This window comes from Manacus vitellinus, unplaced genomic scaffold (genome assembly GCF_001715985.3).
Source record: "Manacus vitellinus isolate BGI_N305 unplaced genomic scaffold, ASM171598v3 scaffold_15_pilon, whole genome shotgun sequence".
Classification (NCBI taxonomy): Eukaryota; Metazoa; Chordata; class Aves; order Passeriformes; family Pipridae; genus Manacus; species Manacus vitellinus.
The window spans coordinates 16,847,392-16,865,337 of NW_021939122.1; the positions used below are offsets into that span (position 1 = coordinate 16,847,392).

General features: G+C 39.1%; 1 protein-coding gene across 8 annotated transcripts in view; it reads right to left on the reverse strand.

The window, feature by feature from the left end:
• Positions 1 to 17,946, reverse strand: part of ABLIM1 (actin binding LIM protein 1) — a 146,325-nt gene that overhangs the window by 39,452 nt on the left and 88,927 nt on the right. For 4 of the 8 annotated variants that reach the window (XM_025894798.2, XM_025894799.1, XM_025894795.1 and 1 more), the window contains 3 exons: positions 7,679 to 7,766; positions 3,030 to 3,088; positions 571 to 633 (listed from right to left, as the gene is read on the reverse strand). In XM_025894798.2, the coding sequence (XP_025750583.1) occupies positions 571 to 633; positions 3,030 to 3,088; positions 7,679 to 7,766 (210 nt within the window). The remainder of the gene's footprint in view (positions 1 to 570; positions 634 to 3,029; positions 3,089 to 7,678; positions 7,767 to 17,946) is intronic. The other 4 variants (XM_025894800.1, XM_025894797.1, XM_025894796.1 and 1 more) reach the window with 1 other exon arrangement.

A 17,946-nucleotide genomic window follows, 5' to 3' on the forward strand; every position in this document is an offset into this window, starting at 1 on the left:
GATGTGGATGTGCGCCAGATTAGAGAGAGGCAAATGCTCTCAGGCAGCACATGGAATATGCCCAAACCTGGAATTTTGTAAATATTTTCTCAACTAAAGTATTCATGTGTGTTTGGTCGATACATATAAAAAAGGAACTGATTTAACTAATGGGATTTTTTTTTCCTAAAAACATAAGTAATTGTTCATGGAAAACAATTTCTTTTTAACCATTGCTTTAAAGTCAGATGCTTTTCACCATTTTCATTTGTTTCATATTTGCACTCTGATTTTTTGTTTCATGAGAAAAACTTTCTGGAATACTGGAAGACCAATACTACAACCCCCAAAAGCTCATCTGAACCTAAAAAAAATAAGTTAATTTTAAGCATTTCATTCAACAAAAAATGTGAGCATTAACAAGCAACACTGAAACAAGTGATGCAAAATACAGCGTCAGTGCCCATGGTGGCAAGTGATAGCAGGAAAGCTGTGTGGCAGGACTAGTAGCAAGTGCAGCAAATGACAATAATGAAGAATCTTCTCAGTAAAGAAGATCATTATCAACACTATGAAAACACAACAGCAAACCTCTGCAGAGCGTGGCCTGCGCAGAACCAGACTCTTTGGATAAAAGAACTCAGATGAGGAATGCTGTCATGAAACACAAAAGGGAAAAATGAGTGAAAAGGAAAGCAGTTTCCCCAGTTCAGTGGTTAAGCTCTTTTTTCAATCAAGTTACTAATATCTACTTGCGTTATAGTATCTGTTCTACTTACTGATCACTGCAGAATCATGAACAGCCAGATAGTTTTAAATAAACACCTAAACAATATACATTATGGTTGTTCTGTTTTCTGTTTGTTTTGGCTTTGTAATATTCCACAAGTATCCATGGAGGGAAGATCTAAAGCAACCCCTGCTTTAATGAACTCCCTTTCAGATCTTGACCAGCTAGAATGATGATTAGTTTAGATCACAATTCAGTCACTAAAAGAAAACAGAACTTGCTGAAAACTTCTGAAGTTACTTTAGTGATAAAAGGGCTTTTTGTTTTGTTTTGTTTTGTTCCATAGGGAAAGGAAACCCAGCAAGCAAATAGGCAATGGCACTGGCTTTTTGCAGAACCACCAGAAAATCTAGGCCTAACCCTGAAAGTGGCTATTTGTCAACTCAAAAACCAGGTTCCAATTCTCACCATTAGGTCTAAATGTATGTCATAAGAAACTGAAATTCAATTAAAATACAATTCCTAAGTTAGTGCTGACATGCTCAAATAGCACATAGTTCCCCCAGTTTTGTTTGTTTCTGTACCTACCTGTTTGCTACTTCCTTCATTTGGGTCAATAGAATGAAGCATGTGTCAAAGTCATCAAAGTGAACTCCAATTAATTTTAAAGTGTCTGACTTTGCACCAGAGTAGACAACCTCTGATGTAGTGTTGAAGCTAAAAATGCTCCATCTCTCAGCCAGCTTCAGTATGATGCATTTGTCAGTGCCTTTTAAAGACATATTAAACCTCTGCATAGAATCTCTCACTCAGGAACAAGGCAACCTAGGATAGCTGTACTGTAACATTTCTCAGATGTTCCCTCAATACACCTTCTTTCGCTTCACTTTATTTTCCTGCAAGAACTCACTTAAAAAAAGCCTTGCAGGTAAATTAATTAATTTACTTCATTCACTTCAATTAAAATTAGCTGAGAGGGAAGAATACTGATGTGTTAGAATATGTGACAGAAAAAAGGAAAATACTTGAGGAGGACTATGGCCACTTCCATGGGGAATGGAAGTAAACCAACTGATTTGTAAGGTCCAGCTGGAGAAGGTTCTCAAGGGCCGCAGTGTGGTCAGGAGTGCTTTGATAAGACTCCTGGGTCCGAGTGAAAGGAAGGTATTGTACCCCAACCATTTACCACAAAGCACAAGTGTTCTCACACTTAAGCATGGCTAAAACAGTGTCAAATTTACATTCAAATTGTTAAATGAGGAAGAAAATCCAGTCTGGTATAATTTTCCATTTTCTTATGAAAAGTCAGCACAGAACAATGTGTGAATGCTGGATGGCACCTGCATTGATGTTAGGCCATTCTAGACAATATACCCATGAAGGGTCAATTATACTTTTGCCCACACTAATATGGACTCTGCACAACAAGAATTTACCTGCACATTACCTATGATCATAATAAATTCTTTGCGGGGAATGTTCTACAGACCAGTGTACTGGAATAAATGCTAAAGAAATGAATGAAACCCACAGAGAATACAACCCACAGGATACTGTAGGTATCTCCACACCAGTACCTCTTAGTTTCCCTGTCTGAAAGACGTTTTATTCACATGGAGTCTCTAATTCTCACATCCTGACAAATTAGCAAAATTCAAGGGACCAACTGAAATATCAAAAGGAGTAAATTGTCCAGAAGATGAATTAGTGAATAAGGGCTTAGAATTGCCTGGTGCACACAAAAAGCCAGGCTCTAGCATTCATCAGTGCAGCATTATTGTCAGGATTTGATCCAGAAAGTTTGTCTGGATATGCTGAAGTGACTCCAAGGGTAACTGTGGCTCTTCTTGGCATTCAAATTAGGATCACTTCAGGTTGAGGTTTACTTGTATGGCAAAGGAAGAAGAGTTCATCTTGTCTAAATGCTACAAATAACCACTCAGAACAGGGGATAACTATAAAGCAATTACACAGATGTGCAAACCCACTAAAATATATGGTAGCATTTGCCCTGTTCATATCTTCTCCTTAAGAGTCTCTCTCACAACAACTGAGATATGAAATGAAGTGTCTTAGATACTTTGCCACGTCTGTATGTCAGTAAATGACACTATCTTTAAGGCAGTGCACTGAGACAGGTATGTGAAGGTGGTAAGCCTAAAAATCAGAGCAATACCTCTGAAGTGCCTCCACTGTATATTCTGCCAGAGTTGTGACAGCTATGTGAAAAAAACATGGAAAAAGTCACTCTTTTAAAAACAACATTCAATTATCGTGTGTGCAAAATGTATGGTGTGTCATTGCCATGAATTCAGCTTACCCGGAGCTTATCTTCTGTCTTAGTGGATTGCTTACAGTCGGGATGCCAGACAGTGGAACCTGAGGGAGGAAAGAAACCCATCTTTATTCAGAGCAAAGCAGATGACTTCTGGTTATGATAAGTCAGTTATGAAAGCGAATCACTTCATGGCATCAGGTGGTGAATCTGTATGAACTATGCGAGTAATTCACAATAAAGTCTAGTTTTTGAGAAATACAAGTGAAACTAAAAGATATTCAAATCCCTGGCATATCTACAGCAGCCTTGTCCTGGGGCTGCCAAAGCACTTTGCACACATTCTTAATTAAAACTCAAGCAGTCTCAAGTAGCAAGAGAGTCAGCGAGCACCAGCTGGAGGAACAGAAAGACAGAGGGTTCCTCTGGCAGGATGGAGACTAAGAGCAGAGGAACTGGGCCATGGTTACTTGATCTGTTCTCCCCTAATGTCCTACACCCCACGTAAAAAGGAAATTCTGACTCTAAGTCCATGAGCAGTCGGTGTCATATTCAGTTACTGTAAAGTATCACTCAGAATACTTCTTCCCTGCACTTATGCAAAATGAAAAGCAAAATTAGAAAATTCACAACACAGCAGAGTCAGGGCTGTCTACAGGGCTGTAGAGGCCAGTAAGGCAGGTGGTGCAAAGCAGCATGTGAAAGAGCCTCTCCCCAGATCCCAGCACACTGCATATGCCGTTGGCACAGACATCACTCCTACTCCCTTGCTCTGCAAGGTCAGTGGCACGTGTGGCTCTGGTATTTCCAGCTATACATCCTACTAAAAAAGTCAGGGCCTCTGCCGTTTGTTTCCCAAAATTTGGGATTCTTTCATGCTGTAAAAATGGAAATATACGGCTGTTCCCAAGGGCAGAGCAATGTCAGGGGCAAGGAGCATTTTCATCACATTTCAGTTCTCCTTTGGAACAGAGTATAAAATGTGGTCACTGCTGGGAAGTTGCTGGTAGGTATCAGCCAAGTTGAAACGGAGCGAAAGCTAATGCTGGTTTTTAACACTGACTGCATCTGCAGTCAAATTCATACTTCACTCCAGTCACCACAAAGCCAACACAGAGCCTTGAACTATCTGCAGGGAGGAACATCACCTCTTCACTCTGTCCACAGACAAACCAAACAGAGCAGTCCAGGTCTCCTGCTGGTGACTATTAGCTCAAGTGCAGCCAGAGGAAACCCCACCCTCAGAGCCCAGGGGAGGTGTGGGTCAGGGCCCCTGGAAATTTTGTTCTAATGAACCCTTACATGGCGTGGTACAGAAGTAAAGACCAGCAGGAGTCATTTCATTTCCCAGCAGTACACAACATAATCATCATCAGGAGACAGGAGAGAATGCTGTGACTCCGGATCAAGGTCTGAGATGTTTGGCTTTGAGTCCAAGCCGAGGAAGAAGAAACTGTGCGTTTGGCAGGGGGAAACCATCAGTCAACAGGGAGAAGCGTACCAACAGCCTTCTCTGTAAACAAACAGCAGCCTCAGAGCCAGGGCCCCACAGCGCCTGCCAGATCAGGAGACAGGCGTGCCCTGTCCACTCAGGAGGAAGAGAGTTCACGTTGTGAGTCCGTATCATGTTATAAGAAGTGATCTGAGTAACACTTTACTGAACATGACACTTATTGCTCAAGGATGAGCTAAGACTCAGAAGGTTTAGGTTCAACTCTCAAATCCAGCTTTGAGCTTCTTTCCTGTGTGGCACTGAGAAAAATGATCCCTATTCCTCTGTGCCTCACTGTTACGTTAAGAGTTGGAGTTGATGATTTAGAGGCCTTTCCAATTTTAATGATTCTATGATTCTTTCCTATTAAACTATCCCCAGTATCAAAGAAAAAGCTGTCACTACATTTTGGGCAGTATTTATCACGAACTGGCACAATTACAGGGACACCCCAGGAGAATGCTGCAGCTGCTGAAAGCGAACAAGAAATGCAAGTCTGGATGTCATTTTCATGGTGAAATTTAGCTAATGGTTGTGAGTTTTCTTCCACAAAACAATAAGAGATTTGGAATTTAAATTTGTGAAATTTAAAAACTCAAATCAGATAGAGCAGGTTAGGAAACTAAATGTAAGTATTTTTCATGATCTATTCATCCAAACATGCCAATCTATTTTGAAATGCTTGGAATGGTGCAGATTCTCAAGCTGCATCGCTCCTCTTTTTTTTCTACCAGAAATAGTTCAGCAAATTGTACTTATTCCCATTCTTAATATATGTTTGTTTGCTCACTTGGCAAAGACCAACTTGTTCATTTATTGTTATTCATAGCATATCCATTTATTCAGCTTTTTACTTTGCATGTACCATTATTTCAACATCAGCATCCCTCTAAATACTGGGCAACATGCTAAGCACAGCAACAGCCTTCTGGGCAGTCCATATAATAATATAATAATGTATTACCAGGTAGTCAATGGGAAAGAGAAAGTTTCTGGCGCTGCTTCTTTCTCATTTTTTGTGAGTTGGAGAAGTGCCAAGTCAGAGTGCTTCTGATTTGTTCAAACTATCCTTAACATAGAAAGCCCCAAGATAGACAGCTTGTTTTTCCATGTTCTCCTTTTGCATGTTTCCCACACATTTCTAATAGAAGTTTCTACCACAATCCTGCCAGGCTCCTCTATTCTACAAAGCAAATACCAGCAACAGTGCTTTCATATCCTGGGGAGAGGACAATTAGAAGCGAGATGGAAGCTGCGTACTTTTATGTATTTTATCAAAAATGTGATTTTAGTTCTAGCTTCACTGTTGTGGCGTTGTTATTTTTAATTCAGAGAAATGCTTGGAATGATGTTATTCTGCACCCTAGAGTAAATTATTTGGAGGGAGTCAAGATATACGTTTCAGCTGAGAGCTCTGTACAGGAAAGGCTTTTGGGTCCTCACACTGAAAAAGTACACTGAATTCAGCAAGGAAAGCCTTGGCAGGACAGTCTGGAGCACACTCAGAGATAACACTATTTAGTCAGAAAACAGCTTGTGAACAATAAAGCAATTTGGGCTGCTCCTCCCCTGAGACAGAGTGACCACAAAGAACACTGATTCACAATCACAGAGAGAGAGATACAGCTAAAAAGAGAAAAACAGCAGATGAGGCAGCCAGGTTTCTCTCCTCTCCCCTAGCACCTAAACTTGGACAGGACAAAGTCTAGTGTAGTTTAAGTAGAAGCAATGCCTTCTGTCTTAGTTTGACCTGTAGAAACTTACCCCAGAACCTGCCCAATCAACCTGAACTCCCACTCTCTGCTGCATTCAGACAAACAGCATCAGTCGCAAACAGTTGTTATCAATAACAGCAAAGGATGAACTGATGCTCACCTCAAACTCTGCCTGTACTTTATCACACCATGATGTAAGGAAACTAAGAAGATTACCGGTTGCCAGATGCTGTAACTGCTGCTTTCAAATTAGTCTTTTCAATTTGCCATTAGAAAGCAGTACTTCCTACCCAGCCCTCCTGCAGCCTCTCCTTGCTCCTGCAATGCAGAGCTGCTACACAACTTGACATCCAGTTCTGTGCACAGCTGGAATAAGATGACTAAGGTAAAAGGTCAGTGAGAGATGAGAGAGACGGACTACAAGGGAGGGCAAACTACAAAATAAAACAAGTTAGCTTCAAAGGAATTCCTTAACAATATTATCCTATTTTGGAACTCCTCCAGAAAGAATCTCTCCTCAGGATTTCAAGAGATGGCTGCATTAACACACTCATAATTTTTTCACTATTTTTCTACAGTCCTTTTCAGGTAGAGCAAACAAGTTTTCTAACCTAAGAGCAATATACAAAACCCAAGCATGTATCTCCCTTTTTCACTTTGATTTCTGGTTTACATAAATGGGTATTATACATTCCTCTACCAACATTAATTAATACTACAGCAAGTAATAACAATAACTGTAGCTTAATACTTAATGGGCTACATTCTCCAAGAGGAGGTGGAATTCAGATCAAGGTTACTTTTCAATCAAGGAAAAGATCAAATTCGTTTTTATGTGAAAAGATCATGAAAAAACCAAGCTTGTCAATACCTGGGAGTGTGAGACTGTTAACAAGAAAGAGGAGATGGAAATGAACATTCAAGAAAGAAGTGACTGTAGAAAGACATAAGGTACACAGGAATAAAAAAAGGGACATGACCAGATAGAAGGGCAAATACGATTAAGAACCAGAGGAGATACTCTGTCAATGTTCATGAGGAATGAGACCTACATGGTTCAAAACAAACTCACTGCAGCCTCTGGAAATTTTTCTTTTGCCTTTTAAAGTTTGGAGTGTGGTCCAGAAGAGCACAGAAACAGACCAGAAGAAATCAGGGGAAACCCCTTCACTTCCTCTGGTATCTCCTATACCAGTGTGGGTGCTGAGCCATCCACGGCATGGGAAATGCTGAGGCAGCCTAATAAGCTTCATTTTTGCTACACAGCTTTAGCAAACACAGTCTGCCTCAGTTGGGGTGCAGAGTCACTGCCAAGCCACAGTTATGACTGCCTAATAGAGCAAAAGGGTTTCAAGTGAAAAAGTATGAGAACATGACTTTATTCCTCTTGGGCCATATTACATGGAGATTGTTTATAAACTCCTGAGGTCTGTGGTAGAAAAATTCCAGAGTCTGATTTTCCTGTTTTGGAATGGAGACATCCTTACCTTGCAGATACATTTCTTCTCCTTCTGTGAACATTTGGTTGCACCTGCTGCATCGTGCACAGCTTGGATGATAATGCTTGTCACCTGCCTAGAGAAAAACAAAAAAGGGACATGAGGGACAAACACATTGTACTGCTTTGTGACAGACCACTATTTGCAAACAGACCATTGTCCTTTTTCTTCCAGTTCACCTGTTATGCTACAACATTGCCCTCATGATGTGACAATAGTGATCAGAATGTAAGCTCTGCCATACTGCTTCAGCCCTGAGGTCTGTCCTGTCCTCAGCAGAGGCCAGCAGCAACTATGTGGGAAAAAAGACTGTAAGAAACAAGACAATACAGAAGAGCCCTTCCTCTTCACACCTTCCTATTCAAGTAATCAGTAGCTTAAAGTCTTCCTGGTTAGGGGCTACATCAGAATGTATCTGTTTTCCATGATTTGACAAACATCTTTTTAAATCTTCATCTCTCTAAGAGTCCAAGGCAATGGATGTCACACTGCAGTGAGATACTTGTGTAAACCTGCTGCCTTCTCATTTTGTCAAACAGCACGTTTTCTCAACTGCTCCATTGTTACAGAAGAATTTAGACAATGAATGATTTTTCAACCTGCCATTTAATTCTTTGGCCTTCTTCCCAATGCTGCTGATATGGCATTAATGGAGAGAGGTTTCTAGAGCCACTTCTGGGACTATTAACTTGATTCACAGATGTCTGACTCCAGAAGCTACACTAGCACAGAGAGCTTGAGCTGAATTTGAACTACTTTATAAAGATGCTAAATACCCTAGATCCTGTTACCCAAATCCAAATCCACTGAGTCATTCATTCTCTTAAATACATTGACACCCATAATAGGCAAAGCTGACCAGATTTCAGGACTATAGGGACAGGAAAAATCAAGGCCCAAATATTAATGTGAATTCTTTTCCTTAGGAGACCAAAGCAATCAATGCACTGGCTTCCTCTCATCAGAAACTAAGTGCACAATGTCCACATCAGACTTTTTAATTGAAAAACAATTAATCCTACAAATAATTAATAGTGACAAGTAATGCATTCTAAAAGGTTTTAAAAGTTGTACCTGACTTTCCAAACAAGTTAACCTCAAATCCTTTTTCACAAGGATTCACAGAATATTCCCTATCCACTGAGCTGTGATTTGAAAAACAAGTCTATAGATGACTTGTTATATGTCATCAAAACCATTTCCTACCTCATTATACTTAGGACTATAATATTACTAAATTCAACCTTTCGTTATGTCTATTGAGATGAATAATGACATATTTTTGGTTCAAGTCTGACATTGATTATACAGGCTTACTATTTAAAAGCATTTATATGAGAGGATGAAGCGAATGGGTTTAAGTACCTGACAGCTACCAGAAAACCAACTCTACCACCCACCCCTTCTATAGGAAAAGTCACACCATTTAATTTTAATTTAACAATTCCCATTCAGGAATTTCAACAATACAAGGCCAGAGAAGAGGGCTCAGTGTGCTGTTAGTTTAGCCATACATTTCACTGTTCAGTTGCAAAAAACCTGCACTTCTCTTACTCAGATCCTGCCTCTGTTGTTGATTCCTGCTTCTTAGGGGCAAAATCCACCAAATAGGGAGACTAATGTGATTTAGGGTTTTTTGCACAGCATATTTAGAGCTACCAGACAAAAAAAGGTCTCTGATAAAAGGGAGAATGAAAAGTCACTGCAAAATATGCCCACATGAGGAAGAAAAGCTAATGAGGGAGAACTGATGTTTGACTTGAAGCAACAAACCCAATATTGAACTGAGAGAGAAAAACACAGTTAATGCTCATTCTCTTTTTTTAATTTTCATTACTGGCTGTCCTCTTCATCTCTCACTCTCTCTAGCAATTATTTAACCTCTGAGCCATCCCATTAGTTTCATTCAAGACTGGAATTTAAGAAAAAGAAAATTAAGAATGTCCAAATGTATCTGAAACATAACACTGGCATCAAACAACAACTATTCTGATCTTGAGTGCAAACATGCAACAAACAGCTACTTTATATATATATATATATACTATATATATATATATATATAAAAATAGCTGTGGATATACATATATATATATACATATATATACATATATATGCCACTTTGGGCTGTGAATATTGAAGAGGATTCAAAGATAGACCTCCAGTTCAGATAACTCATCACTCAGCAGATACAGACACCCTCTTCTGGATTTTCTGCCTCACGCAAACAATATTGCATGTACAGAGGAACAACAACTCTATCTGTGTTTGGCAAAAAAAATAATCCTAACTTTTGAGCATTCCTGAAGTTCTTCAGCTGAGCAAGGCCCACAGAGTTCCTTGTTATGAGTGATTTTAGACTTATTTGATTTAAAGATGATGGCAAATCTGATGTCTTGGGAACTGCTCCCAGTTAATGAGAGATAAAAAATTCCCAAGAAGGTTGAATCACTGCCAAAAAGGATCTTCTCCAAAGAGGAAGACAATAACTGAAAAACAGATTTGAAATAATAAAACAGGAATCTTTTGGGGAGGGGGGCCTCTGACTGTGTCATGAAACAAAAGAATATCTCTGCAGCATAACTGTGTCACTTAACAGAGCTCAAATTTTAGTAGGTACATGGCTTTTTATGAAATAAAATTTGTACTTTCTCTAAAGATATTCAGCAGGGTAGCTAAGGAGCTACACAGTCTGAACTGGAAGAGTACGGGGTCTGTTATGTTATTTTAAATTAACCTTTGAGATATCCTGTCTGGGATGGGATTGTGCTCTGTGAGATGCTTACCAAATTCCCAGACATGAAGGACCGAAACTTTCCATTGTCAGATGAAGTAGATTTTATAAAGATATAATTCCCTGCCAAGTACCCTGATGCTCAACTAAGGTAATGTAGTTTTAAGAAGGGTAGTTATGATCCAGTAGAGATATCTATAGTAGAGAGGACCATGGCATGTGGACAAAGAAAATCACACATCCACACGGGCACAGTTTCAGCTTCTGTTCTTCCAGTCTGGCCTTTCAGATGTGGTGGTTTGGGTTTGAGTTTCTTTTGACTTTTTGTTTCCTTGGCTTTGTTTGTACGTCTTTCTGTAGAAACAAGACCATGTTGCACCTATGTTTTAAACAAATGATGCATCTCTTTTTTATAAGCAGAAGGTGCCAATCCTTTGGGTTTTCCATAGCTGCTCTGACAGTCATATCACAGGCTTCTGAGCTCCCTGTTCCTTGTTTTTGAGTCAATTCATACTAATTTTGATAAGTTACTTCTACTATCGTGATCCATACTTTGTCCTAAAAGAGTCTGTATCCAGCCCATCTAGTGCCAAAATTGAGTCTTTCACTTGTCATTATCATATGATAAACATTCCACTTACTTTTCATCTAACCAAAAAGTTTTTTATGAGGATCTTTTAAGAAAGGGAGCCTGGATTCAAGTACTCATCTGTTAATTGCTACAAGCAGTTTACATGGTTTTAAAGCTATTATATATCCTATTAAACTATTTATAGGATAAACAAATCCAGAATTCATCACATTATTATGTGTAGAACTGTGGCCTCTCTGAAGACTTTTTTCCTGGAAAAACCTCTTATATTAAATGATGTACATCTGCCATCTCTTCAAAGCAGGCAGAGATCAATTTAAGTTTATCAGGTCTGAAACAACTGGCCAAATTTTAGCCCAGCGTGAGTGATGACTGAACACCACACCCCAGATAACACAACCCTGCGAAGTCTCAGTGCTAACACACCCTGCACTGGAGAGGTTTGTGGGGAGTTACACACCACAGCTGCTGCAGATGTTGTTGAGCACTTCCAAAACAGTTTCATGAGTTTTCAGCCTCAGTAACGTTTCTACAATTCATGAGTGGGAGCCTTTCTACAGTGAGTATCCACTGGAAAACATTCTGAATCTCAACTAACGCAGGACTAATCTTGCTACACCTGACTTGCTGTGATCATCTGGGAAAATGGTTGCTACAAATCAGTCATTTATAATGTATTAGGAAAACCTTTTGGATCTACAAGGCAATGAAATATTCACACTTTTTAGACATCTGCTTTTGCCCTTTTAGGGCTACTAAACCTTCATTAAGTATGTCCAGTGTTCAGCTTCCTGTGATGTTATACTGCTGTGCTCTGAATTATAATATTTGCATCGCAATCCTCACGGCAGTAACAGGTGACATAAATTAAGTGCACATCTGCCCCAAGCATTCTTCAGCCAAGGTGCAAGAGGGTTAAAGAAACTTGCCTAGCTCTCCTCACCCCTTCTCAAGTTCACATCCAGAAATCTTTTGCAGTTAGCTGTGCTATACAGCCACTAGGTATTGATTTACCATACTGTTTATGATCCCATCTGAACTATTCCAGATTTGGTTGAGGTTTTCTGGGCTATACAAACCATCAAGCACAAACTGTGACCCACACCTTAGAGGACTGTCCCTAAACTAAGATTGAGCAAGCTAAATTAATTGCTGTAAATACTTTGATTTTGCATAGCTAGAAGTGCTAAAACCAACCACGATAATACTGAATATTTTTACTGTCCCTTTGCATACAAATTCTTAAATGGAATTGAATGAATTGACAGCAATTTATTGTCAAGTGAAATATTAAACTTGTGTGTTGCTGTCACTGCTTATAAAGTCTTTGTTAAATCACCTGGCACTTGAATTAGCCCTAGAAGCAAAGAACATCAGTTATCAATTTATAACAATATACAAGCACTTCTGACTTTCCTATTTATCTTCTACCCACACTGACAAATCTAAAATAGGTTCTCAGATTAAATCCCATTTGTACACAGTAGACAGAAAAATTAGATTTGAAAAAAGTAGTAGTATGTACTCATTTACCAAACATTTACAGAGCCTTAGACTTGCAGAATGAAGGAACAGTAGCCAAAGGTATACTGTAAGCATAATTATGAATGTACCTGTATGAATGCTAAATTTGAGTAACCCCATGGCTAAATTTGAGTATTTTTTCCAAGGTTCTGCAAGTCTCACTGATTGGTGACTGACCACCAATATATGAGTTTTATTTATTTTCTATATACTACTAAATATATATACTATATGCAATATGCACATTACATGCATGTTCATGCAAATAAAATAGCTTCAACACTGGACAGTATTAAGGTTTTATTCATCCTCATAATTTCAAGACTTACAATGAAATCAAGTCTGCAGCAACATTGAGCTTCAGTTTCCCAAATTACAAAGCAGGTTAAAAAACATTCAGTGTCATATATACACTTTGGAGAAACACTACCAAGGAAAACCATTACAGAAATTTATTCCTCCTGACCAGTCCTAAGAATAAAACCATGTAACCACCTCTCTAAGGCTTATGAATGACAGCTGGAGGTTCAGTAACCAGGATTCATGGATGATGGGCTACACAGGGCAGCTGGGTGTGCATATTCTGCAGAGGCCATGTCACAAGTAATGAGCAAAAGTACAAGCTCTATTATGTATTATAACAATACCAAGACCTATAATAATAGTTGATATTGAGAAACCAAATTTTTCGTTGATCACCTTTTGAAACTCAGCAGCTTTAAATTTTCAGCCTTTTTCCAGCATGCTATTCTCCTAAATGACTGCAAGTTGGACATACAAGCCCTCCTTAGCTGACTGAACCATTTTAAAAGCCTCTGTGTACTGTTTACAGAGAGCTTTGAAGGCTCTCTCTAATGGGAGGGGTAATGACCCTGCACAGTTGTGTGGAGTGAGAAAGGTTGCACAAGACAGCCACTGCCTTACACCCTGCCTGCATCTCAGCTTAAGAGACCTCTTGCTGGGAGGTATTTGAAGCACCAGTTGAACATCAGGCACTGAGCTCCTGTACAAGCCCTTCTAGCACTGCTGATGCTCCAACTTCTTCACAACACGCACAACACTCTTTTGCCTTCACGCTGCGGACCTGCTGAAGTCAGCAATGTCCTGTCACTCATAGGTGTCACAAAAGGCAGTGGTGGGTATTGCAGGAATTATTCCAACCCAGGAGCTGCAAATAAAGCTGTAGACAAGCTGACACAACATGCCCCAAAAACCCAGCAGAAAAAGTACGTGCATTGAGCTCACATGCAGCATTAACCCCATGGCAATAGTACTTCAAAAGCCAGGGACTGTATTTTCTGAGTCCAACCCCTCTGCCCCCACTTCCCACAAGATTACCTTTTATTCTCTGACTGCTTGTAAAGCTATAGTCTGATTAAATAAATGTTTTCCTCTTTGGTGAATGTGAGAGTTTAAGATTTCCTATTACTCATGCCTTCAGTTCTGTCCTTCCTTCCAGAACAACAGTGAACAAGAGCCAGAGAGAACAATAACAAGAATCCCACTAGGAGACCTCACATGCCAGTGGGTCTGGTAGAGGAAGAACTAATTACCAACAGACATGTTCTGCTGGCCAAAGGACACAATTAAGTGCATATTTGTTGTGTTACATTTGCACATCTGCACTCACTCACTCTCCTTTCAAAGATACCTTAGCAGTCACTGACAGCAGTCACCTGACAAACAGCTACTAAACATGTACAAAGCTTTAATTTTCTAATACTAATTAAATACTACAAAAACTATTACGTAGTTGAAAGAGTACATATAAGAGCAAAAGCAGTCCCCTCTTTGCTTTTTTTTTTTTAATTTTTATGAACAGGTATACTAGGCCCGTTTGATGAACAAACCTATTCAAATATTTATTTCTACTATGATTCTGAGGAGAATGACCTGATTTCTTAACTCTCTTAAGGACTAAGGAGCAGTACAAAGAATAATTCAGACTCATCTTTTAAACCCCTTAAGGAATGTCATGAATTGTAAAACAGGAACTGTGGCAGTAGCCTACCATTTTCCAGTGAAGCTTTATTTTAATTACTTGCAGAGGTCACAGCACCTTCGACCCTGTTTGATGTTCAGTGTAACATCAAATTCCATTGTTTCCTTCTCTGCAGGCTTCTGTGATCTCACGAGCGGCTGGAACAGCATAAACACTCTGAAGACCAAAATTTGCTTCTAATAACATCCTGACCCAAACTGTCCACTCATTTTTCCCAGGCTCTTATCTGTTTAGCAAGTCACTACAAATATCTGTGCTCAGATACAAAAATAAAAGTGCAGCTCCTCTGCTTCCAAAAGATTTCAGAATCTACCATAATGTTCTCTACTACTACCAAAGGAAGGAAAGTGTAATAAAATTGAAAAAATTCTATTTAAAAAAAAATTCTTTTTTAATACGTATCTTTAAAATTAGGACCTTCTAAAGCTGTTTTTTTACACTGCTGTCACAACATCTCAATAGAAACAGGTCTCAGGACAGCCTCTGCCTCATTTCAACCTGAGAGAGGATGCAGCAGCAGGAAGCAGAGCTCACACTGGCAGTTCCCAAGCTGATGGAGCTGCAACACACCAGACTGGGGCAAAGTGGGAAATGGAGCGTGAGGCCGTGACTGTAAATCTGAATGACAACATGCCTGCAAGAGACATGGAAGACCCTCAGAGCCTTGCACTGATTGCTGTGCTGCCTTGGGTAAGACAAAACAGCAGCTGCCCTGCTGTTATGAACACTTGTACTGTTAATTCATGCTCAGGTTCTGATTTTATACAAAAATACTTCCCAGCATTCCAACAGTGACCACCAGTGTCATGCTAGTATGTTCCTTAATGGATGGACTGTAATAAACTTTGAAACTTATTAGTGTTAATTCCATAGGCACACGATATTGTTATACACATTAGCTGCTGCTAATAGCAATGCAATTATTCACTGCATGGAATACAGTTTCTTTTTATAACAAAGATGTGAGTAATGATTCAGGCTCAATCCCCAACTGTGCAACTGCTCTACTGTCATGAAGAAACAGTCCTTATGACAGCTGAATATCAATTGGACTTACTTTAGTAAGAGCCTAGCAGTTACTTATGACTGCACTGTCAGCTCTGCTTTGAGTTCTTACTTTCCTGCAACACCCAAAGTTGAGCAAATTGCACACACAGGTGAAAGGTTTAACTATCAATTATGGTCTTTATGGAGCTGTTCATTCTGTCTTTATGGGGCAAATCCACCTATTGCTACACATAGGGCCAAAGTTAAGAATTTGTTACCTACACAGTTAGCAGCAGGAGGTCAGTAAAAAGAATTCCATCAACTAAGAAATGTACCCACTATAGCACAAAGTGACTGGTTAGAATTCTGTGGGCAGTACAGAGGAGCAAAGCAATACCAATTTATTACCTATTGCCAGGATTTTTAACAACATCTCTGTTAGGATCTTCAGTTAGATTTATGCACAGAGAAACCTGATCCTACTAACTGAACATGTAGTTAATCAGAAACAATCCAGAAGAAATATATATACTACATTTTATTAAGTTCCATTCTAATCTAATTACAATATAAATCCGTGAATTTATTGCTTTCATTACCTTTATTTTAGGTACATATGACGGCAAGATCCAGCACCAACCATAAAATGTTCTTTTAAAGCCTGTTTATTGCAAAGATTATTTCTTTAATTTTGAAACTCCTCAACAGCAAGTATCTGACAAGGCCTGATACAAATCCCTCCTCTATTTCTTCACAATGCTGGAATAGGTCCAGTTCATAATTACAGGTGTGGACCTTCTATACCTTTTGTGATCTTTAGGCTTCACAAACATTCGATAACTAAACATTCCTTTAACCTGTATGCATGCTGTCCAGCATGATTTCTGCCATGAAAAGATACTTCAGAAAGTGAAGGACCTGATTACAGCCACATTCATATTGTTGGAATTAGTCTGTCATTAGAATGATCCAGCAAAGCTACTTTAAGTACCTTCACCATAGTGCTAAGGGCCTTTTCAAACAGCCTAATACTGGAATAGCTGAGATTTTGTCTCCACCAGCCAGCAAAACACCTGTGCTGGCTCCCAAGAGTGCTGTGTAGGTGTGCTGAGCTGCACAGCTGAGTGACCAGTCTCTGCAGCACAGTGTTAAAGCCCTTCCAGACACAGCTTCCAGACTGCTGAAAGCAGAGCAAAGCCCTTAGCCTGGTTTGCTGCTGAGTGTTGGTTCAATGGCAAGTCAAGGGACTGCAGGGAGCCCTGTGAATGGATTATGTACTGGATGCACACAAGAGGCAATCTTCCACAACACCAGGAATCTCCCACTTCCCAAGTTGTCTTCATGCTTTCTTTCATTGGGTGATAACAGGACCGCTGAGTTATCAGGAATATGAGTTCAAAAGTGAGGGATAACTTTGTTTCTTCTTTTAACTCTCTGTATGAAGTGACTGTTAGTCCCTCAACCAGTTCCTCTGGCTGGGCTTCTAACACAGAGCTTGATATATGTGCATGAGCAGATCTCATTAACTGCAGCTGTATTTGTAGTGATGCAACAGGAGCTCCAAAACCATGGGAAGGAACATGAACAACTATGACTAGTCTTTCAAGGTATTACTAGTTTAGTTCATTAGAAAGAACCTTCTCAGTCAGTAGAACTATAGCTGACTTCACCTTGCTGAAATTTAGCTAGAGAAGTCAGTAACAAACCTCCTCTATATCTTAAAAAAAGCCAAAACAACAGAAGTATACAATAAATCGGAAAGTTTTGCACCTGACAGCAGGTAATAAACACTAGACCTCATCCTAACATAACAAACTTTTCACCAATTCTAAATATTAGCAATTATCTCCACTCTGATCATGATTTGTTTGCGTATACAGACAAACAGAAATAAAGAGCAATGTTGGATATTCATATATAATTATTCATGCATGTGGAATTTGAAAAAAACCCAACATATTCCTAGATCTTAAAGTAACCATAAAAGGAAAAACCCTACAATTTTTAAGACACCCTGCTGAATGTCCCAAATTCTGTGTTCTAAAATAGAAACAAAAAAATTATCACGGTCCATATGTCTGATGCACAGAAAAATCATAAGAAATGTGATAATACTAAATAAAAAAAAAGGCAATGACTAAGTTGTTAAATTAGAAATAAATATAACAAATAAGAAATCTAAATTTACCAAAGAAACAGCTAGGAACATTATATTTAAAGATAATAAAAATCTTTATTAAAACATGATGTGAAAAAACCCCAAAACCCCACAGATCAGGCTAAGATTCCATGAGAGCTGTAGATGAAAAATGATGAAAGACGACATAGAAAAGGCAAGAGCATTCAGGACATGTATCTTTAGGGTCTGTATTTGATGATGCCAAAAGATATATATTTTCCTGTTTGATAATGTTTAT